This window comes from Leucoraja erinacea, chromosome 18, assembly GCF_028641065.1.
Source record: "Leucoraja erinacea ecotype New England chromosome 18, Leri_hhj_1, whole genome shotgun sequence".
NCBI lineage: Eukaryota > Metazoa > Chordata > Chondrichthyes > Rajiformes > Rajidae > Leucoraja > Leucoraja erinaceus.
Genome location: NC_073394.1, coordinates 25,264,007 through 25,288,732, shown reverse-complemented (window position 1 = coordinate 25,288,732; position 24,726 = coordinate 25,264,007). Strand labels below are relative to the sequence as shown.

At 42.8% G+C, this 24,726-nt stretch overlaps 1 protein-coding gene across 1 annotated transcript in view; it reads left to right on the top strand.

Moving 5' to 3' along the window:
* The window catches only part of LOC129706006 (titin-like), a 174,445-nt gene that overhangs the window by 98,755 nt on the left and 50,964 nt on the right, over positions 1 to 24,726 (top strand). The window contains 9 exon segments of the mRNA XM_055649976.1: positions 669 to 941; positions 2,818 to 3,084; positions 8,651 to 8,920; positions 10,402 to 10,671; positions 11,195 to 11,467; positions 13,656 to 13,925; positions 14,455 to 14,727; positions 21,316 to 21,585; positions 22,036 to 22,308. Of these exon segments, the coding sequence (XP_055505951.1) occupies positions 669 to 941; positions 2,818 to 3,084; positions 8,651 to 8,920; positions 10,402 to 10,671; positions 11,195 to 11,467; positions 13,656 to 13,925; positions 14,455 to 14,727; positions 21,316 to 21,585; positions 22,036 to 22,308 (2,439 nt within the window).

The following is a 24,726-nucleotide window of genomic DNA, read 5'->3' as shown; positions in this document are numbered from 1 at the left end:
AATACTTTAAAAAACAATTTTTGCTGTTTATTGCTATGCTCTGCATGAGAACATTATTGTCTAAGTTTAATATCACAATAGAGCTTTCCACATTTTGATTTGATGAGAGAGATTATATTGAAATTAAATATATAATTTTTCCTGTACTTTTTTTATAAAGTGCAATGTGATCAATTTTGTCAATAGAGACAAATGGAGACAGGGAGAGAGGGAGGGAAGGAGATAGGGAGGGAAAGGGGGGCAGGAAAAGAGGGAGGGAGAGGGGGCAGGTTGACAGTCGTTAGCGTCTCAATCCCAGATTCACCTCCTCAGCTGAGCTCCGAGCTCCTCACCAGGAATCTTGCATCTTGTTAATCTCTACATTTCTTTTCTGTCTGATGAGGGAATGGGAATGTATTTTCTTCTGAGAGGACTCCTCGTCTGGACAAGCCAGAACTGAGCCTTGGGCAGCTTCCCAGAGGAGTAGAAATTGCAATTTGTATTCTTCTCAGCAGGCACAAATTTAATCTTCTTATTTTCAGAACCTGTACAGATACCAGAAGCTGAGATCTTTCTGTGTTTTAATTCTGTAAATAACATTACTCACCATGCTTCGACAGTACCTACCTGCAAAATAAGTGTTGAGTCTCAATCCTCCTGGAAGACTTAAAACGTTTTTAATTCCACAGAACCTGTACAGATACCAGAAGCGCACATCAACGTGAGTAGCAATGGGACAGTGGACACATTGTTAGTCTCCTGGATTAAACCTTCTGGCAACGTGGAGATGTATTTCATCGTTGTTGAAGACGTGAAAATGTCATCAAAGAAAATCGAGAGTACCAATATCACGTCTACAGTAAAATTCCCTGGTCTTCGACCTGGCCGGGTGTACAAAGTGTCGGTGATTACAAACAGCGGTCCTTTCAATGTAACCTCTGAAAACGTGCAGGGTATAACAGGTATGTGAAATGTGCGAAGAATAATTTTGATTGAATTTGTGTTACTTCTCAGAAATGCCAAATGTTGCCAAGTTTCTGAACTACCACTTAAATTTAGAAGTTAAATCACTTCATTTGAGAAATTTGACGTATTTCGCTGGTTGACTACGATCCAATATTATTGGAGGGGAGGGTGGTCGCCTAAATGGAAGGAATAGAATATGAATAAATTTATGAACAATTAAATATAACTTAAAATTTGTGAAACGTACGTGAGAGTCAACTTGTACGGATTCTTCGTCTCAAGTATGTTGTGTTTATTGTTGTTTGCACAAGAACATTGAGGTACAGCATCTGCTTAATACATCTCGTACCGGCCTTTGAACAATAACCTTGGTCATTGCATTGAAATGACCAATGGGATCTGTGATCCATTGAAATGCTGTAATAGTTAGAAAAACAATTACAAATCTGTTCCATAAGTACTTTGTTTTACATAAATTTCTTTAGAATCATAAAACTACAAAATTACACAGCTTGAGTATCTAAACAGTATGAAATCCATTGATATATTATTTGATATTGCTATTTTTCGATTATAAATCATTATGCCAACTGTTTACTTGTGAGCATTAACATTTCAAGGTGATAGACAGGTGACGTTTCAGGCAGAGACCCTTCACTTCTTGATAATTTTGAAGGTACTTATGGTTTACTCTATGAAGGAAATAAGGTTAAATGCTGAAAATATTCGACAGGTTGGACAGTATCTGTGGAGTGATAGTTTATCAAAACTAGGAAAGCAATAAGATAAAATTTAGAAGAAGGATTTCCTTATGTCGGGAAGTGTGGTGAAATGGGAGCCAATCAACTCTGGCCTGATGGGGTGATCGATGGGAACCTTTGTGAAATCACTTTTTTATTCAAACCAAATAGCCAGAAAGCATGGCAGGTCAAAAATGATGGGAAAAGCCAAACCCAAGAGTGATGTGCATTTCCAGTATTGCCTGTAAACTTCTCCTTTTCATAGCAAGAGGATTTGAGTACAGGAGCATGGAGGTCCTCCTGTAGTTGTGCAGGGCCCTGGTGAGACCACACCCCGAGTATTGTGTGCAGTTTTGGTCTCCTAATTTGAGGTAGGACATTCTTGCTGTTGAGGGAGTGCAGCGTAGGTTCACCAGGTTAATTCCCGGGATGGCCGAACTGACATATGATGAAAGAATGGGCTTTATATTCACTGGAATTTAGGATGATAGGGGATCTTATAGAAACAGATAAAATTCTTAAGGAATTGGACAGGCTAGATGCAGGAAAAATTTTCCCAAAGTTGGTGGAGTCCAGAACCAGGCGTCCCAGTTTAAGAATAAGGGGTAGGCCATTTAGGACTGAGATGAGGAAAAACATTTCCGCCCAGAGTGTTGTGAATCTGTGAAATTCCCTGCTACAGAAGGCAGTGGTGGCCAATTGACTGGATGTTTTATAGAGAGAGTTAGATATAGCTCTTTGGGCTAATGGAATCAAGGGATATGGGGGAAAGCAGGAACGGGGTACTGATTTTGGATGATCAACCATGATCATATTGAATGGTGGTGCTGGCTCGAAGGGCCGAATGGCATACTCCTGCATCTATTTTCTATGTTTTTACTATTTTCCAAGATAAAAACAATCCATATTCAAAAAGCTCTTTTAACATCAATATTAATTCTAAGGCATAACTGATGTGGACAATGGCATGTCAGAACTAACATGGACAATAGCATGTTGTAACTAATATGGACAATAGCATGTCATAACTAGTATAGAAAATAGCATGTCATAACTAATATGGACAAACACAATTTGGGAATTAGCTCTGGTATAGGAGGGACTAATTTTCTGGAAATTTTATGCCACTCAGATCCCAAGCCTCCAGGAACGATCAAAGTGACCAATGTCAGCAACAATTTCATCTCGCTGATGTGGGATGCACCTTCGGATATGGATGACGGAAGTTATACCTTCAAAATAACTTACAAAAATGGTTCTGCTGAAATGTTTATGACAGTAAATTCCAGCTCAGCAATAATTCCAAACCTTGTTTCTGGAACCAACTATACCATTTGTGTGGCCACTATTGGACCGGGGGAATTGCTGAGTGAAAGTGTATCGACATTTCAATTCACCAGTAAGTAAAATCTCTATTCTCAATTCCAGTGTGTAGTTTATAAACAAATACCTTACTTTTATTCTTGTCCTTTTGTATATCTGCCGCACCTGTTCGTCTTCTAATATTGCAGGAAAAATCCATGTGGAGTGCCTTGACCAATATATTTTGACTACTTTATGTGAAATATTCAAACCTCACTATTTTTATACATGAATGAAATTGTTAATGTTTATTAGCAATATATCTATCTGTACGTAACTAAAACTGATCTTGTTATCTTCCGTTTTTTCTATTTGCACAAAATCGGTACGCGATAGTGCTGCAATTTTTAGCCAGCTCACTCACCGCTCTCCTGTGCTGCGAGTGCACCAAGTTTTGTTCCGATCGTTGATATAATGTAAAAGTTAGTGAGGTTTGAAAATCTTATAAACCATGGGTGCGCAGATCGATCTCCTCTACTGCCAGTCAGCGCCGCGCGGATTAGTCTCTTCTCCTGTCACTCCCTGGGACGGTTCGCCCCTTCCTGTGATAATTGCTCGTTTCTAAGCTTCCCCCCAGTCTAGTTTCAGTAAAAACACTGAATCAAGCACTTGAAACAATCACATATTATTTAACCAAAAACGCGTCACAGATCACACACTGTACCTCTCCCACCGCGTGTTCGATCCTCGTGTCTGCCCGTTCAAGCCCTCTAGGCCTCGCTCAGACAGAGGCACTCCAGAAGTTGACGCAGTACCAAGTGCTCTTCCAGAAGATCGACGCTGAGCCTCGTGATCGCGGACTTTTATATGTCCCGGGACCTCGAGGGGCCGAACCACATGGGGGTGGTCTCTCAATAATCCAATTACAGATATCGATTAACCCCATACATAACAGGCATTTCCCTAACCCAATGATACAACAGTTCATACAATGTATAAGAAAGAAACCTCTCGAAGGAAACTAACAAGAACAAACATTGAAACATGTGCCCTGGAAATCAAACAACTTCTCCAAGGCTCAACAGTTCGGCCAATCATCAATTAACAGGATGACCGTCTTGCAACATTATGTATGTTTTACAATGCTTTTGCAGTGGCACAATAGAAATGATGCATTTAAGGTCAGTTTGCAAAATCACTATATATGTTATCAATTTAAGAGAAACCTGGAGAACACCTGGATCCATTACCATCCTGCATATCAGTCTGAGTCTAGACAAGCTGGCGCCAATCAAAGCCTGTAATGTTCAGCTGACAAAGCTTTAGCAATTCTGACAAGTGCATGGGATCCTCCATTTTATGGTGTCTTTAATTTAGCCAATATTAACATTTGCGCCATCGCAAATTGAAGCTGAGGGACGCTGTGGATGGCCTGCGGAGGTCTCAAATCTACAAAATTTTCGGGGGGACCGGAAACGGCCCAGCCCAGTGCGGCGTGGAGTCGGAGATGTCGCCGATGTCGCCAAACGGAAAGGGGAGACTCTGATCCCAGTGGGGGAGAACAACCAGCAACCAGCGCCCGCTGTGAGTCCCCATCGCGCCGCCAGCTCCAGCCCCTTCGCCCTCCTGGTCCCCCTCGCTGGCTCCTGCCCCCTCTTCCCCGTGCTACCCCCTTCTCCTCCATGGCTCTTCCCCGTCTTTTCTAAGAGCTCTCTCCCCCCCCCCCCCCCAAACACCCCCCCCCCCCACGCAACCCCCCCCCCTGCCCCCCCTCCCACATCCCCCCTTCCCCTGCACCCCCCACACACACACACACACACACACACACACACACACACACACACACACACACACACACACACACACACACTATCGGAGCCGAACCTTTGCCTGGGATTGACTCTCCAACCTCGGCCTGCGGACTTTAACATCAAGGAGTTTGCAGTCTCTGGTAGAGACCGTTGATGTCGGGAGCTCCAACGACGCAGAAGATTCGACCAACCCCGACCCAGGGTCTGATCGCTCGGCACGGGGTAGCTGAGATCCCCCCCCTCCGATGCGGGAGCTTGATCGCCCCCACACGAGGACTGAAACGCCAAAGGCTGCGGGAGTCAAGATCATCCCGTCAATGGAAGGCTCGAGGCCCCTGACCGCAGGAGGCCAAAGAAGGAAAGAGATTTAACTTCTTTTCGCCTTCCAGCACAGTGAGGAATGTGGAGGAGTCATTGTGGTGGATGTTTATGTTAAAATGTATTGTGTGTTCCTTTGCTTTCTATTGGTATAACTGTATGGCAAATGAAGTTCCTCGTATGTTGCAAAACATGCTTGGCTAATAAATTATGATTATGATTATGATTATATTTATTATGATAAATCATGCAATCGATGAGATGGCACCAAAGAAACTTGTGAATTTGGATTTTCAGAAACCTTTCGATAAGGTTTCACATAGGATCTTGGTCACTCTGATTAGAGCACGTGGAATTGGTACACACACATGGTTCATGATCAAATATAATCAGAAAGAAAGGTTTTTCAGGTTGGCAGGCTGTTACTGGTAGTGTACTGCATGAATAAGTGTTTGGACCCATGGTTATTTACAAACTCTATCAACAATTTGACTGAGGGGACCAAATGTTGATTATTCTAAACTAGGTAAGTTTATGAGTAAGGGTGAGAGGTGAAGAGGCTTCAGGAGGTTATAGCGAGCCTGTTTGAGGACATGGTGGATGTACAGGTATTATAATGTGAGAAAAATATGAAGTGATTTACTGTGTTGCTCAAAAGGAAATGCAGGATTTTGTTTTAAATGATAAGAGATTGTTTAAATGATGAGATGTTAAGACTTAAGACTTTTGCCTTCCATCACAGTGAGGAGTATTCAACTCGCTGTGGTGGATGTTAATTTGTGTTTTTTGTGTGTTTTTGCCATTTTTTACTACAGGTGCACAACCTTTTATCCGAAGTTCCAAATAACGAAAAGCTCTGAATAGCGGACATTTTCTCGGTCCTTGAAAAAAGGTCCTTGAAGACGTTCACCGAGGGCGGCCCGCAGAGGTGACAGCGGAACCTCCGGTCGGTCCTCGAAGAAAGGGGAACTAAATCCCCATTCATAAAAGAGAAAGTGAGGGTATATTGCGCGGGAGGGTTAATAATTGACAATCTGCTGCTGCCTGCCCGCTGATTTAAAAAAGTTCCCACGGTAGACTCACGATACACAGTGTATCGTGAGTCTTGCGTGGGAACTTTTTAACTCAGCGGGCAGGTAGCAGCAGATTGTCGCTCCCTTCAGTTTCACCCCACCTACACCCCTCTGCTTCCCGGCCATGTGTGTGACCCCTTCCCTCCCCTCTCCAGCTCCCCGCCCATTGCACCGACGCGGGGGGTTTGCACTGTCTTCACGTCGGAGCCAGTGCCAGTCACCGGAGACGTCAGGACCAACGGGACACCGGCCCCCAGGCCCACTGCAAGCACGGAGGTCCCAGAGACCCACAGCCAGCAGCAGCCCAGCCCCGCTCCAACTCCAGAGGAACACGCTCCCCGTAGGGACAGAAGCTGATGGTGTGCAAAGTGCGTCTTGGTCTTGGGGTTGCGGATGAGGGGGCGCAGCTCGGGCTGTGACGTCTCCGGCCACCCCCCTGTACAGGAGCTGAGACTGGGAACTGTGGGGTTGTTTGCAGTTGCAGAGGGAGGGGGATAAGGGCGGTACAGTTCCCAGTCTCAGCTCCATTCCAGGGGGTGACCGGAGACGTCAGGACCAACGGGACACCGACTGCAAGCACGGAGATCCAAGAGACTCACAGCCAGCAGCAACTCTAGCCCAGCCCCGCTCCAACTCCAGAGGAACCCGGGTTGCGGATGAGGGGGCGCAGCTCGGGCTGTGGGCGAACTGCCACTTGTCGCCGTAGCGGCGCATCGGGGAGCGGATTCCTCTGGAGTTGGAGGGACAGGGAGACACAGCGGCTTTTGAGAATGGTGGGCAATCACTTCCAAAGTTCTGCCCACACAGTCAGTATACCTCTCCTACACTTGTCTCCCGCACTAAGATCATCTCGCAGAGAATGATCCCAGCCTAACCCTCCCTATTCTCTCCTATTCTGCAAGAAAAAACTACATTGAAGACTCAAACTCGCGATTGAGTAACTGCCGGGATCGAGGCGCAAACTCGCGACCTTGCGGATATGAGCCGAGCACTCTACCACTACGTTAAAAATCTTCCATTCCGAAAGCCGAAAAATTCTGAATTACGAAAAGTGTCTGGTCCCAAGGCTTTCGGATAAAAGGTTGTGCACCTGTATATGTAGGATTGCAAGGCAACGAAATTTCGTACAGACCGCAAGGTCTGAATGACAATAAAGGCTACTTTGACTTTGACTTTGATGGTCTTTGTATTCAAAATACAAAAAGCAACATGCAGATGCAGCAATCAATATGGAAAGGAAATGCAATGCTGGGCTTTATGTGAGGATTTATTCATTGTCATGCAGCACAGAAACAGGCCGTTTGCCCTATCTCGTCCGTGCCAACTAAGATGTGAGTCAGTGGCTCTACCAGTTGCGCTACTGTGCTAGGGCAGCACAGTTGCACGGCTGGTCAAGCTGCTTTCTCACAACAACAGAGATCCAGGTTTGATCCTAACCTTGAGACTGTCTGTGTGGACTTTGCACATTCTCCCTGCGACTGTGTGGGTTTCTTGCAGGTGCTCCCGTTTCCCTTCACATCCCAAAAATGTGCAGATTTGTAGATTGATTGACCTCTAAATTACCCCTGTTGTGTTGGAAGTAGATGAGAAATTGGGATAGTGTGATTGGGTGATCAACGATAGCAAGGATTCAGTGGGCTAAAGGACCTACTTCTATACTGTTTCTTAAACTAAAACCTGAGACTAAGCTCATCCAATTTGGCCCATATCCCACTAAAACTTCTTTCCATGTACCTGTCCAAGTGCCTTAAAATGCTGTAAGAGTACCTGCCTTAGTACCTCTTCTGGCAGCTCAGCCAATATACCCAATACCCTCTGAGTGGAAAAAGTAGCTACTCTGGTTTGAATTAAATCTCGTCTCTCTCACGTTAGAATTTCACCAATAAATTAGGACGATAGATGGCGCAATGGGCTAAGTGGCAACCTGAAGGTGACCGGTTCGACAGTGTGTACTGTCGTTGTGTCCTTGGGCAAGACACTTCACCTACCTTTGCCTGGGGCTAGAGACGGAAATTAGCTACTGATTGGCTACAATCTCGCATATTTACATGCAAATGTTAATTAATATGCACTGTCCTTATAAACAAAACATTATTATTATTATTAATTATACACATTTTGAAGAGCCTTTCAAAAAGCATTAGATGTTACAGAATAACATTTAAAACCTTGATCAATGGTGTAGACACATTTCCAGGCCTGCTTTTCTTAGCAAGGATTGATAACATGGATCCGTCAAGGAAATGTGCAGTCCCTTAAATTGTTCACACAGAACAAAGAGTACAAAAACGCCACAGAAGTTCTGCGGGGGAAATGCAAATGTAATGAACATTTGGCACCATCTGTTTTACATTAACCATAATATCTGAGCTATTGTAGGTTTCTAAAGTATATTTATCGTCAGTAATAGGTTTGCCTGGAGCATTTCATCAATAAAGTTGTTTTTCTTTATCCTCTACAGAACCAAATATGGTGAGCAACGTACAAATTGTTAAGGTTGACACCACCTCTGTAACTTTGAATTGGACACAGCCAATAGAATATAAAGATAACTATTCATATCTGGTATTGACGAAAGAAAGTTTGAAAACTGCCAACACTCAAAATGTAACTGTAAATATTGAAAATGCGACTCTGACAGACCTGACCCCTGGAATCAACTACACCTTCACAATTATAACACAGGTAGCCAACATCCAGGCGGATGGCGTAGAGATATCCAGCTACACGCGTAAGTTGTGCAGACTATGGCTTCTCTTTATAGTAAATTATAGGAAAAAATTAATTTACAGTGATGAAAACACCCACAAACTGGAAGCTGGTTTGCTGAACACCACCACTCTACGGAGAGTATCTGTCATTTTAATTTTCTGTGCTATTCCTGCTCTGCCTTTGGCTGCTTGCACTATTTCAGTGGTGAATGTAAGCTTGATGTATACCAGCTCATCTTTAAACTTGACTTGAAATGTTCTTTCCGCAGATACAGCTTAAACTGCTGATCCGCGATCCCGCCCCCCCCCCCACCCCCTTTTTTGTCTGAATGACAATAAAGGCTACTTTGACTTTGACTTTGATGGTCTTTGTATTCAAAATACAAAAAGCAACATGCAGATGCAGCAATCAATATGGAAAGGAAATGCAATGCTGGGCTTTATGAGAGGATTTATTCATTGTCATGCAGCACAGAAACAGGCCGTTTGCCCTATCTCGTCCGTGCCAACTAAGAAGTGAGTCAGTGGCTCTACCAGTTGCGCTACTGTGCCAGGGCAGCAAAGTTGCACGGCTGGTAAAGCTGCTTTCTCACAACAACAGAGATCCAGGTTTGATCCTAACCTTGAGACTGTCTGTGTGGACTTTGCACATTCTCCCTGCGACTGTGTGGGTTTCTTGCAGGTGCTCCCGTCTCCTTTCACATCCCAAAAATGTGCAAGCTTGTAGATTAATTGACCTCTAAATTACCTCTGTTGTGTTGTGCCTTTAAGTGCTGTAAGAGTACCTGACTTAATACCTCCTCTGGCAGCTCAGCCAATATACCCAATACCCTCTGAGTGGAAAAAGTAGCTACTTTGGTTTGAATTAAATCTCGTCTCTCTCACCTTAGAATTTCACCAATAAATTAGGACAACAGATGGCGCAATGGGCTAAGTGTTCGGCTGGCAACCTGAAGGTGACCGGTTCGACAGTGTGTATTGTCATTGTGTCCTTGGGCAAGACACTTCACCTACCTTTGCCTGGGGCTAGAGACGGAAATTAGCTACTGATTGGCTACAATCTCGCATATTTACATGCAAATGTTAATTAATATGCACTGTCCCTATAAACAAAAACATTATTATTACTATTAATTAATTAATTACTATTAATACATTTTGAAGAGCCTTTCAAAAAGCATTAGATGTTACAGAATAACATATGAAACTTTGATCAATAGTGTAGACACATTTCCAGGCCTGCTTTTCTTAGCAAGGATTGATGACATGGATCCGTCAAGGAAATGTGCAGTCCCTTAAATTGTTCACACAGAACAAAGAGTACAAAAACGCCACAGAAGTTCTGCGGGGGAACTGCAAATGTAATGAACATTTGGCACCATCTGTTTTACATTAACCGTAATATCTGAGCCATTGTAGGTTTCTAAAGTATATTTATCGTCAGTAATAGGTTTGCCTGGAGCATTTCATCAATAAAGTTGTTTTTCTTTATCCTCTACAGAACCAAATATGGTGAGCAACGTACAAATTGTTAAGGTTGATACCACCTCTGTAACTTTGAATTGGACACAACCAATAGAATATGAAGATAACTATTCATATCTGGTATTGACGAAAGAAAGTTTGAAACCTGCCAACACTCAAAATGTAACTGTAAATATTGAAAATGCGACTCTGACAGACCTGACCCCTGGAATCAACTACACCTTCACAATTATAACACAGGTAGCCAACATCCAGGCGGATGGCGTAGAGATATCCAGCTACACGCGTAAGTTGTGCAGACTATGGCTTTTTATACTAAATTATAGGAAAAAATTAATTTACAGTGATGAAAACACCCACAAACTGGAAGCTGGTTTGCTGAACACCACCACTCTACGGAGAGTATCTGTCATTTTAATTTTCTGTGCTATTCCTGCTCTGCCTTTGGCTGCTTGCACTATTTCAGTGGTGAATGTAAGCTTGATGTATACCAGCTCATCTTTAAACTTGACTTGAAATGTTCTTTCCTCAGATACAGCTTAAACTGCTGATCCGCGATCCCGCACCCCCCACCCTTTTTTTTATTTTTAACTTAACATTTGAGTATGTGCAGAATTTAGTTTAGTAGTCTTTCTAATACATTCTTATCAGTTGCAACCCCATTCAAGATTTACTCCTCTGCTGAGATGTTTCTGTGTTTTTATTTGGTGAATAATATTACTTGCCTCACGTGGAACCGTACGTTCCTGCCAAATAAGTGTTGAGTCTCAATCCTCCTGGAAGACCTAAAAACTTTTTTAATTCCTCAGAACCTGAACAGATACCAGAAGCAAACATCACCGTGAGTAACAATGGAACGGTGGACACGTTGTTAGTCTCCTGGAATGAACCACCTGGCAACGTAGAGATGTACTTCGTTGTTGTTGAAAACGTGATAAATTTGGAAAAGAAAATCGAGAGTACCAAAGTCACGTCTACGGTAGAATTCCCTGGTCTTCGACCTGGCCGGGTGTACAATGTCTCAGTGATTACAAACAGCGGACCGTTTAATGTAACCTCTGGGTATGTGCAGGGCATAACAGGTATGTGGAATATGGGAAGAATAATTTCAATTGAATTTGTGTTACACATCAGAAATTGCATATGTTGAACACTTTCTTAAGCATCCTTTGCCTGGTTTAGGAAGTTAAATCACTGTGAATGACAAATTTAATCTGTTACATTTCACTAGCACTGATTATTTGATCCAGATTTTGTTTTGTGGGTTGGTGGGGAAGAGTTTTGCCCAAGGAGAAAGAGTAGAAAATTATAATTTTTTTACATACTACTTTAGGTTGTCCCAAAGCAGTTGATAATCAACATAGAAATGTAATTTACTGAAAACTCAAAGTATCAATTATGAACACTGTCCCATTCTCACTAAGTGCTGATTATTAATGAGGTTTCTCACTTATGTGTCGACACATCCTTGTGATTGGATGCGCGTTGATTCATTTGATTGTAATTGATCACAATGCTAAGCATGCACTGTGGGTTGCCTTGAAATTTGGTTTGATGCTACTGAACCTTGTTTTATTTCAGTCTAAACAAATAAAACAAATGCAGATAAAGAATGCGATTTAAACCTGTGCATTTAAAATGAGACCATTCACTGCAATTCATCTTTCCATCACATCCACCCTCATAAAAGATGGCACTGATAGAGTTGCTGCCTTACAGTTGCTCAAAAGGAAATGCAGGATTTGGTTTTAAATGATGAGAGATTGTTTTAAATGATGAGATGTTAAGACTTAAGACTTTTGCCTTCCATCACAGTGAGGAGTATTCAACTCACTGTGGCGTATGTTTTTGTGTTTTTTGTGTGTTTTTGCCATTTTTTACTATATGTAGGACTGCAAGGCAACGAAATTTCGTTCAGACCACTAGGTCTGAATGACAATAAAGGCTACTTTGGCTTTGACTTTGATGGTCTTTGTATTCAAAATACAAAAAGCAACATGCAGATGCAGCAATCAATATGGAAAGGAAATGCAATGCTGGGCTTTATGAGAGGATTTATTCATTGTCATGCAGCACAGAAACAGGCCGTTTGCCCTATCTCGTCCGTGCCAACTAAGATGTGAGTCAGTGGCTCTACCAGTTGCGCTACTGTGCCAGGGCAGCACAGTTGCACGGCTGGTCAAGCTGCTTTCTCACAACATCAGAGATCCGGGTTTGACCCTGACCTTGAGATTGTCTGTGTGGACTTTGCACATTCTCCCTGCGACTGTGTGGGTTTCTTGCAGGTGCTCCCGTTTCCTTTCACATCCCAAAAATGTGCAGACTTGTAGATTAATTGACCTCTAAATTACCCCTGTTGTGTTGGAAGTAGATGAGAAATTGGGATAGTGTGAATGGGTGATCAACGATAGCAAGGATTCAGTGGGCTAAAGGACCTACTTCTATACTGTTTCTTAAACTAAAACCTGAGACTAAGCTCATCCAATTTGGCCCATATCCCACTAAAACTTCTTTCCATGTACCTGTCCAAGTGCCTTAAAATGCTGTAAGAGTACCTGCCTTAATACCTCCTCTGGCAGCTCAGCCAATATACCCAATACCCTCTGAGTGGAAAAAGAAGCTACTCTGGTTTGAATTAAATCTCGTCTCTCTCACGTTAGAAATTCACCAATAAATTAGGACGACAGATGGCGCAATGGGCTAAGTGTTTGGCTGGCAACCTGAAGGTGACCGGTTCGACAGTGTGTACTGTCGTTGTGTCCTTGGGCAAGACACTTCACCTACCTTTGCCTGGGACTAGAGACGGAAATAAGCTACTGATTGGCTACAATCTCGCATATTTACATTCAAATGTTAATTAATATGCACTGTCCCTATAAACAAAACATTATTATTACTATTAATTAATTAATTACTATTAATACATTTTGAAGAGCCTTTCAAAAAGCATTAGATGTTACAGAATAACATATGAAACTTTGATCAATAGTGTAGACACATTTCCAGGCCTGCTTTTCTTAGCAAGGATTGATAACATGGAACCGTCAAGGAAATGTGCAGTCCCTTAAATTGTTCACACAGAACAAAGAGTACAAAAACGCCACAGAAGTTCTGCGGGGGAAATGCAAATGTAATGAACATTTGGCACCATCTGTTTTACATTAACCATAATATCTGAGCCATTGTAGGTTACTAAAGTATATTTATCGTCAGTAATAGGTTTGCCTGGAGCATTTCATCAATAAAGTTGTTTTTCTTTATCCTCTACAGAACCAAATATGGTGAGCAACGTACAAATTGTTAAGGTTGATACCACCTCTGTAACTTTGAATTGGACACAACCAATAGAATATGAAGATAACTATTCATATCTGGTATTGACGAAAGAAAGTTTGAAACCTGCCAACACTCAAAATGTAACTGTAAATATTGAAAATGCGACTCTGACAGACCTGACCCCTGGAATCAACTACACCTTCACAATTATAACACAGGTAGCCAACATCCAGGCGGATGGCGTAGAGATATCCAGCTACACGCGTAAGTTGTGCAGACTATGGCTTCTCTTTATAGTAAATTATAGGAAAAAATTAATTTACAGTGATGAAAACACCCACAAACTGGAAGCTGGTTTGCTGAACACCACCACTCTACGGAGAGTATCTGTCATTTTAATTTTCTGTGCTATTCCTGCTCTGCCTTTGGCTGCTTGCACTATTTCAGTGGTGAATGTAAGCTTGATGTATACCAGCTCATCTTTAAACTTGACTTGAAATGTTCTTTCCTCAGATACAGCTTAAACTGCTGATCCGTGATCCCGCCCCCCCCCCCACCATTTTTTTTATTTTTAGCTTAACATTTGAGTATGTGCAGAATTTAGTTTAGTAGTCTTTCTAATACATTCTTATCAGTTGCAACCCCATTCAAGATTTACTACTCTGCTGAGATGTTTCTGTGTTTTTATTTGGTGAACAATATTACTTGCCTCACATGGAACCGTACGTTCCTGCCAAATAAGTGTTGAGTCTCAATCCTCCTGGAAGACTTAAAAACTTTTTTATTTCCTCAGAACCTGAACAGATACCAGAAGCAAACATCACCGTGAGTAACAATGGAACGGTGGACACGTTGTTAGTCTCCTGGAATGAACCACCTGGCAACGTAGAGATGTATTTCGTTGTTGTTGAAAACGTGATAAATTTGAAAAAGAAAATCGAGAGTACCAAAGTCACGTCTACGGTAGAATTCCCTGGTCTTCGACCTGGCCGGGTGTACAATGTCTCAGTGATTACAAACAGCGGACCGTTTAATGTAACCTCTGGGAAAGTGCAGGGCATAACAGGTATGTGGAATATGGGAAGAATAATTTCAATTGAATTTGTGTTACACATCAGAAATTGCATATGTTGAACACTTTCTTAAGCATCCTTTGCAAGGTTTAGGAAGTTAAATCACTGTGAATGACTAATTTAATCTGTTGCATTTCTCTAGCACTGATTATTTGATCCAGATTTTGTTTTGTGGGTTGGTGGGGAAGAGTTTTGCCCAAGAAGAAAGAGTAGAAGATTATAATTTTTTGACATACTACTTTAGGTTGTCCCAAAGCAGTTGATAATCAACAAAGAAATGTAGTTTACTGAATAATCAAAGTATCAATTATGAACACTGTCCCATTCTCACTAAGTGCTGATTATTAATGAGGTTTCTCATGTGTCAACACATCCTTGTGATTGGATGCACGTTGATTCATTTGATTGTAATTGATCACAATGCTAAGCATGCACTGCAGGTTTCCTTGAAATTTGGTTTGATGCTACTGAACCTTGTTTTATTTCAGTCTAAACAAATAAAACAAATGCAGATAAAGAACACGATTTCAACCTGTGCATTTAAAATGAGACCAATCACTGCAATTCATCTTTCCATCACATCCACCCTCGTTGAATTGGAAAGATAGAGTTGCTGCCTTACAGTTGCTCAAAAGGAAATGCAGGATTTGGTTTTAAATGATGAGAGATTGATTTAAATGATGAGATGTTAAACATAGAAACATAAAAATTAGGTGCAGGAGTAGGCCATTCGGCCCTTCGAGCCTGCACCGCCATTCAATATGATCATGGCTGATCATCCAACTCAGTATCCCGTACCTGCCTTCTCTCCATACCCTCTGATCCCCTTAGCCACAAGGGCCACATCTAACTCCCTCTTAAATATAGCCAATGAACTGGCCTCAACTACCCTCTGCGGCAGAGAGTTCTAGAGATTCACCACTCTCTGTGTGAAAAAAGTTCTTCTCATCTCAGTTTTAAAGGATTTCCCCTTTATCCTTAAGCTGTGACCCCTTGTCCTGGACTTCCCCAACATCGGGAGTAATCTTCCTGCATCTAGCCTGTCCAACCCCTTAAGAATTTTGTAAGTTTCTATAAGATCCCCTCTCGATCTCCTAAATTCTAGAGAGTATAAACCAAGTCCATCCAGTCTTTCTTCATAAGACAGTCCTGCCATCCCAAGAATCAGTCTGGTGAACCTCCTCTGCACTCCCTCTATGGCAATAATGTCCTTCCTCAGATTTGGAGACCAAAACTGTACGCAATACTCCAGGTGTGGTCTCACCAAGACCCTGTACAACTGCAGTAGAACCTCCCTGCTCCTATACTCAAACCCTTTTGCTATGAAAGCTAACATACCATTCGCTTTCTTCACTGCCTGCTGCACCTGCATGCCTACTTTCAATTACTGGTGTACCATGACACCCAGGTCTCGCTGCATCTCCCCTTTTCCTAGTCGGCCACCATTTAGATAATAGTCTGCTTTCCTGTTTTTGCCACCAAAATGGATAACCTCACATTTATCCACATTATACTGCATCTGCCAAACATTTGCCCACTCACCCAGCCTATCCAAGTCACCTTGCAGTCTGCTTGCATCCTCCTCACAGCTAACACTGCCCCCCAGCTTTGTGTCATCCGCAAACTTGGAGATATTGCCTTAAATTCCCTCATCCAGATCATTAATATATATTGTAAATAGCTGGGGTCCCAGCACTGAGCCTTGCAGCACCCCACTAGTCACTGCCTGCCATTGTGAAAAGGACCCGTTTACTCCTACTCTTTGCTTCCTGTTTGCCAGCCAGTTCTCTATCCACATCAATACTGAACTCCCAATGCCATGTGCTTTAAGTTGGTATACTAATCTCTTATGTGGGACCTTGTCGAAAGCCTTCTGGAAGTCCAGATACACCACATCCACTGGTTCTCCCCTATCCACGCTACTAGTTACATCCTCGAAAAATTCTATAAGATTTGTCAGACATGATTTACCTTTCGTAAATCCATGCTGACTTTGTCCAATGATTTCACCACTTTCCAAATGTGCTGCTATCCCATCTTTAATAACTGACTCTAGCAGTTTCCCCACTACCGATGTTAGACTAACTGGTCTGTAATTCCCCGTTTTCTCTCTCCCTCCCTTCTTAAAAAGTGGGGTTACGTTTGCTACCCGCCAATCCTCAGGAACTACTCCAGAATCTAAAGAGTTTTGAAAGATTATTACTAATGCATCCACTATTTCTGGAGCTACTTCCTTAAGTACTCTGGGATGTAGCCTATCTGGCCTTGGGGATTTATCGGCCTTTAATCCATTCAATTTACACAACACCACTTCCCGGCTAACCTGGATTTCACTCAATTCCTCCAACTCCTTTGACCCGCGGTCCCCTGCTATTTCCGGCAAATTATTTATGTCTTCCTTAGTGAAGACGGAACCAAAGTAGTTATTCAATTGGTCCGCCATATCCTTGTTCCCCATGATCAACTCGCCTGTTTCTGACTGCAAGGGACCTACATTTGTTTTAACTAATCTCTTTCTTTTCACGTATCTATAAAAACTTTTGCAGTCAGTTTTTATGTTCCCTGCCAGTTTTCTTTCATAATCTATTTTTCCTTTCCTAATTAAGCCCTTTGTCCTCCTCTGCTGGTCTCTGAATTTCTCCCAGTCGTCCGGTTTTTTTCTGGCTAGTTTGTACGCATCATCCTTCGCTTTGATACTATCCCTGATTTCCCTTGTTATCCATGGATGTACTACCTTCCCTGATTTATTCTTTTGCCAAACTGGGATGAACAATTTTTGTAGTTCATCCATGCAGCCTTTAAATGTCTTCCATTGCATATCCACCGTCAACCCTTTTAGAATTAATTGCCAGTCAATCTTGGCCAATTCACGTCTCATACCCTCAAAGTTACCTTTCTTTAAGTTCAGAACCATTGTTTCTGAATTAACAATGTCACTCTCCATCCTAATGAAGAACTCAACCATATTATGGTCACTCTTGCCCAAGGGGGCACGTACAACAAGATTGCTAACTAACCCTTCCTCATTACTCAATACCCAGTCTAAAATAGCCTGCTCTCTCGTTGGTTCCTCTACATGTTGATTTAGATAACTATCCCGCATACATTCCAAGAAATCCTCTTCCTCAGCACCCCTGCCAATTTGATTTACCTAATCTATATGTAGATTGAAGTCACCCATTATAACTGTTTTGCCTTTGTCGCACGCATTTCTAATTTCCTGTTTGATACCATCTCCAACTTCACTACTACTGTTAGGTGGCCTGTACACAACACCCACCAGCGTTTTCTGCCCCTTAGTGTTTCGCAGCACTATCCATACCGATTCAACATCCTCCAAACTAATGTCCTTCCTTTCCATTGCATTAATCTCCTCTCTAATCAGTAACGCTACCCCACCTCCTTTTCCTTTCTCTCTATCCCTCCTGAATATTGAATATCCCTGGATGTTCAGCTCCCAGCCCTGGTCACCCTGGAGCCATGTCTCCGTGATCCCAACTATATCATAGTCATTAATAGCTATCTGCACATTCAACTCATCCACCTTATTACGAATGCTCCTTGCATTGAGACACAAAGCCTTCAGGCTTGTTTTTACAACACTCTTACCCCTTATACAATTATGTTGAAAAGTGGCCCTTTTTGATTTTTGCCCGGGTTTTGTCTGCCTGCCACTTTTACTTTTCACCTTGCTACCTATTGCTTCTACCCTCATTTTACACCCCTCTGTCTTTAAGATCACACATTTAAGAAACCCTTTCCCTTTAACTTCATCCTCCACTATACCATTCGAAACCCCACCCACCTTATTCAGTTTAAAGCCACCCGTGTAGCAGTGGCAAACCTGCCTGCCAGAATGCTGGTCCCACACCTGTTAAGATGCAATCCGTCCCTTTTGTACAGTTCCCCCTTACCCCAAAATCACAGTGATCTAAGAATCTAAATCCCTGCCCCGTGCACCAGTTCCTCAGCCACACATTCAGGTCCTGTATCTCCCTGTTCCTGCTCTCGCCAGCACGGGGAACTGGAAGCAAACCGGAGATAACAACCCTGGAGGTCCTGCTTTTCAACATTTTTCCGAGCTCTCTAAAGCCATGCTGAAGAATATTCATCCCCTTCTTTCCGACATCGTTTGTGCCGACATGCACTACCACTTCCGGATGTTCACCTTCGCCCTTGAGGATTTTCTGCACTCTGTCCGTGACATCCTGGATCCTGGCACCGGGAAGGCAGCACACCATCCTCGCATCCTGTCTGTTGCCGCAGAAACCCCTCTCCGTACCTCTCACAATGGAGTCTCCCACTAAAATGGCCTTGCCTGCCTTAGGCCTTTTTGGTTTTGACTCAACAGCCCTATTCGCATCGCAAGCCAGTCCGCCGCTCACGTCTTCTGTCCCAACAGCTTCTAAGCGGATGAATCTGTTTTCAAGAGGTACACCACCCGGGGACGTTGGCATTCCATGCTTCCCTCCCTTTCTCACTGCCTCCCACCTTCTCTCTTCCAGTACCTTAGGTGTAACAATCGTACTGTAGGACTTGTCGAGGAACGACTCCGTTAAGACTTAAGACTTTTGCCTTCCATCACAGTGAGGAGTATTAAACTCACTGTGCTGGATGTTAATTTGTGTTTTTTGCGTGTTTTTGCCATTTTTTACTATATGTAGCACTGCAAGGCAACGAAATTTCGTTCAGACCATAAGGTCTGAATGACAATAAAGGCTACTTTGATTTTGACTTTGATGGTCTTTGTATTCAAAATAGAAAAAGCAACATGCAGATGCAGCAATCAATATGGAAAGGAAATGCAATGCTGGGCTTTATGAGAGGATTTATTCATTGTCATGCAGCACAGAAACAGGCCGTTTGCCCTATCTCGTCCGTGCCAACTATGATGTGAGGCAGTGGCTCTACCAGTTGCGCTACTGTGCCAGGGCAGCACAGTTGCACGGCTGGTCAAGCTGCTTTCTCACAACATCAGAGATCCAGGTTTGATCCTGACCTTGAGACTGTCTGTGTGGACTTATCACATTTTCCCTGCGACTGTGTGGGTTTCTTGCAGGTGCTCCCGTTTCCTTTCACATCCCAAAAATGTGCAGACTTGTAGATTAATTGACCTCTAAATTACCCCTGTTGTGTTGGAAGTAAATGAGAAATTGGGATAGTGTGATTGGGTGATCAACGATAGCAAGGATTCAGTGGGCTAAAGGACCTGCTTCTATACTGTTTCTTAAACTAAAACCTGAGACTAAGCTCATCCAATTTGGCCCATATCCCACTAAAACTTCTTTCAATGTACCTGTCCAAGTGCCTTAAAATGCTGTAAGAATACCTGCCTTAGTACCTCCTCTGGCAGCTCAGCCAATATACCCAATACCCTCTGAGTGGAAAAAGTAGCTACTCTGGTTTGAATTAAATCTCGTCTCTCTCACGTTAGAATTTCACCAATAAATTAGGACGACAGATGGCGAAATGGGCTAAGTGTTCGGCTGGCAACCTGAAGGTGACCGGTTCGACAGTGTGTACTGTCGTTGTGTCCTTGGGCAAGACACTTCACCTACCTTTGCCTGGGACTAGAGACGGAAATTAGCTACTGATTGGCTACAATCTCGCATATTTACATGCAAATGTTAATTAATATGCACTGTCCCTATAAACAAAACATTATTATTATTATTAATTATTATTAATTACACACATTTTGAAAAGCCTTTCAAAAAGCATTAGATGTTACAGAATAACATTTAAAACCTTGATCAATAGTGTAGACACATTTCCAAGCCTGCTTTTCTTAGCAAGGATCCGTCAAGGAAATGTGCAGTCTCTTAAATTGTGTTGCGTGCAGTTTTGGTCTCCAAATCTGAGGAAGGACATTATTGCCATATAGGGAGTGCAGAGAAGGTTCGCCAGACTGATTCCTGGGATGTCAGGACTGTCTTATGAAGAAAGACTGGATAGACTTGGTTTATACTCTCTAGAATTTAGGAGATTGAGAGGGGATCTTATAGAAACTTACAAAATTCTTAAGGGGTTGGACAGGCTAGATGCAGGAAGATTGTTCCCGATGTTGGGGAAGTCCAGGACAAGGGGTCACAGCTTAAGGATAAGGGGGAAATCCTTTAAAAACGAGATGAGGAGAACTTTTTTCACACAGAGAGTGGTGAATCTCTGGAACTCTCTGCCACAGAGGGTAGTTGAGGCCAGTTCATTGGCTATATTTAAGAGGGAGTTAGATGTGGCCCTTGTGGCCAAGGGGATCAGAGGGTATGGAGAGAAGGCAGGTACGGGATACTGAGTTGGATGATCAGCCATGATCATATTAAATGGCGGTGCAGGCTCGAAGGGCCGAATGGCCTACTCCTGCACCTAATTTCTATATTTCTATGTTCACACATAACAAAGAGTACAAAAACGCCACAGAAGTTCTGTGGGGGAAATGCAAATGTAATGAACATTTGGCACCATCTGTTTTACATTAACCATAATATCTGAGCCATTGTAGGTTTCTAAAGTATATTTACCGTCAGTAATAGGTTTGCCTGGAGCAATTCATCTATAAAGTTGTTTTTCTTTATCCTCTACAGAACCAAACATGGTGAGCAACGTACAAATTGTTAAGGTTGATACCACCTCTGTAACTTTGAATTGGACACAACCAATAGAATATGAAGATAACTATTCATATCTGGTATTGACGAAAGAAAGTTTGAAACCTGCCAACACTCAAAATGTAACTGTAAATATTGAAAATGCGACTCTGACAGACCTGACCCCTGGAATCAACTACACCTTCACAATTATAACACAGGTAGCCAACATCCAGGCGGATGGCGTAGAGATATCCAGCTACACGCGTAAGTTGTGCAGACTATGGCTTCTCTTTATAGTAAATTATAGGAAAAAATTAATTTACAGTGATGAAAACACCCACAAACTGGAAGCTGGTTTGCTGAACACCACCATTCTACGGAGAGTACCAGCTTATCTTTAAACTTGACTTGAAATTTTCTTTCCACAGATATAGCTTAAACTGCTGATCCGCGATCCTGCACCCACCACCCCCCACCCTTTTTTTTTTGTTTTTAGCTTAACATTTGAGTACGTGCAGAATTTAGTTTAGTAGTCTTTCTAATACATTCTTATCAGTTGCAACCCCATTCAAGATTTACTCCTCTGCTGAGATGTTTCTGTGTTTTTATTTGGTGAATAATATTACTTGCCTCACGTGGAACCGTACGTTCCTGCCAAATAAGTGTTGAGTCTCAATCCTCCTGGAAGACTTAAAAACTTTTTTAATTCCTCAGAACCTGAACAGATACCAGAAGCAAACATCACCGTGAGTAACAATGGAACGGTGGACACGTTGTTAGTCTCCTGGAATGAACCACCTGGCAACGTAGAGATGTACTTCGTTGTTGTTGAAGACGTGATAAATTTGGAAAAGAAAATCGAGAGTACCAATGTCACGTCTACGGTAGAATTCCCTGGTCTTCGACCTGGCCGGGTGTACAATGTCTCAGTGATTACAAACAGCGGACCGTTTAATGTAACCTCTAGGAATGTGCAGGGCATAACAGGTATGTGGAATATGGGAAGAATAATTTCAATTGAATTTGTGTTACACATCAGAAATTGCATATGTTGAACACTTTCTTAAGCATTCTTTGCCAGGTTTAGAAGTTAAATCACTGTGAATGACAAATTTAATCTGTTGCATTTCTCTAGCACTGATTATTTGATCCAGATTTTGTTTTGTGGGTTGGTGGGGAAGAGTTTTGCCCAAGAAGAAAGAGTAGAAAATTATAATTTTTTGACATACTACTTTAGGTTGTCCCAAAGCAGTTGATAATCAACAAAGAAATGTAGTTTACTGAATAATCAAAGTATCAATTATGAACACTGTCCCATTCTCACTAAATGCTGATTATTAATGAGGTTTCTCATGTGTCAACACATCCTTGTGATTGGATGCACGTTGATTCATTTGATTGTAATTGATCACAATGCTAAGCATGCACTGTGGGTTGCCTTGAAATTTGGTTTGATGCTACTGAACCTTGTTTTATTTCAGTCTAAACAAATAAAACAAATGCAGATAAAGAACACGATTTCAACCTGTGCATTTAAAATGAGACCATTCACTGCAATTCATCTTTCCATCACATCCACCCTCATAAAGGATGGCACTGTGGTGCAGTGATAGAGTTGCTGCCTTACAGTTGCTCAAAAGGAAATGCAGGATTTTGTTTTAAATGATGAGAGATTGTTTTAAATGATGAGATGTTAAGACTTAAGACTTTTGCCTTCCATCACAGTGAGGAGTATTCAACTCACTGTGGCGGATGTCAATATGTGTTTTTTGTGTGTTTTTGCCATGTTTTACTATATGTAGGTCTGCAAGGCAACAACATTTTGTTCAGGTCTGAATGGCAATAAAGGCTACTTTGACTTTGACTTTGATGGTCTTTGTATTCAAAATACAAAAAGCAACATGCAGATGCAGCAATCAATATGGAAAGGAAATGCAATGCTGGGCTTTATGAGAGGATTTATTCATTGCCATGCAGCACAGAAACAAGCCGTTTGCCCTATCTCGTCCTTGCCAACTAAGATGTGAGTCAGTGGCTCTACCAGTTGCGCTACTGTGCCAGGGCAGCTTAGTTGCACGGCTGGTCAAGCTGCTTTCTCACAACATCAGAGATCCGGGTTTTGATCCTGACCTTGAGACTGTCTGTGTGGACTTTGCACCAGTAGGCGGCGTGACTCTCGTCAGCAGTGGCCTCTGCAGCCCGTCTGCGTTTTTATTATTTTTTGTCTATGTTTTTATGTAGTTTTTGTTATTTTTTGTTGGGGTATGTGTGTGTGGGGGGGTGGGAGGGAGGGGGTAACTTTTAAATCTCTCCCTGCACGGGAGACCCAACCTTTTCTTTGTCGGGTCTCCGTTGTCGTTGGGGCTGCAACGTGGAGCGGCCTCCAACAGGAAGACCGGGGGCTCTGTTGCCGACTACTCACCTCACCGACGCGGAGCTGGCCGAGTCCGGAGCGGGTGGAGCGGTGGTGGAGCGCTGCTGCTGCTGCTGCTGCGGCCCGACCTCCGGAGATTCGGAGGCTGCAACTGCGGGTCTGGCGGACAGCAGCACCGGGAGCCCGCGGGTCCATGGAGGGACACCGATTTTCAGGGCTCCCGCAACGGCGACTTCTCCCGCCCGAGTTGCGGGGTCGAAGAGCTCCTGGAGCGGGGCCTTACATCACCGCCCCGCGCGGCTTGGAATGGCCGCGGGACTGTGCGAGCGCACGCGGGGGGCTCTAACACCAAGACCCGGTCGGCGACCTTGCACCACCCGGCGTGGCTTTAATGGCCGCGGGACAATAGCCATCGCCAGCCGGGGGCTTTGACTTTGACTCTGACATCGGGGGGGGGGGGCGGAGTGCAGTGGAGAGATACGTTTTTTTTGGCCTTCCATCACAGCAACGTGATGGATGTTTATGTAAATTATGTTGTGTCTGGGTCTATTTGTTTGTAATGTATGGCTGCAGAAACGTCATTTCGTTTGGACCTCAAGGGGTCCAAATGACAAATAAATTGAATCTTGTATCTTGTATCTTCTCCCTGCGACTGTGTGGGTTTCTTGCAGGTGCTCCCGTTTCCTTTCACATCCCGAAAATGTGCAGACTTGTAGATTAATTGACCTCTAAATTACCCCTGTTGTGTTGGAAGTAGATGAGAAATTGGGATAGTGTGATTGGGTGATCAACGATAGCAAGGATTCAGTGGGCTAAAGGACCTACTTCTATACTGTTTCTTAAACTAAAACCTGAGACTAAGCTCATCCAATTTGGCCCATATCCCACTAAAACTTCTTTCCATGTACCTGTCCAAGTGCCTTTAAATGCTGTAAGAGTACCTGCCTTAATACCTCCTCTGGCAGCTCAGCCAATATACCCAATACCCTCTGAGTGGAAAAAGTAGCTACTCTGGTTTGAATTAAATCTCG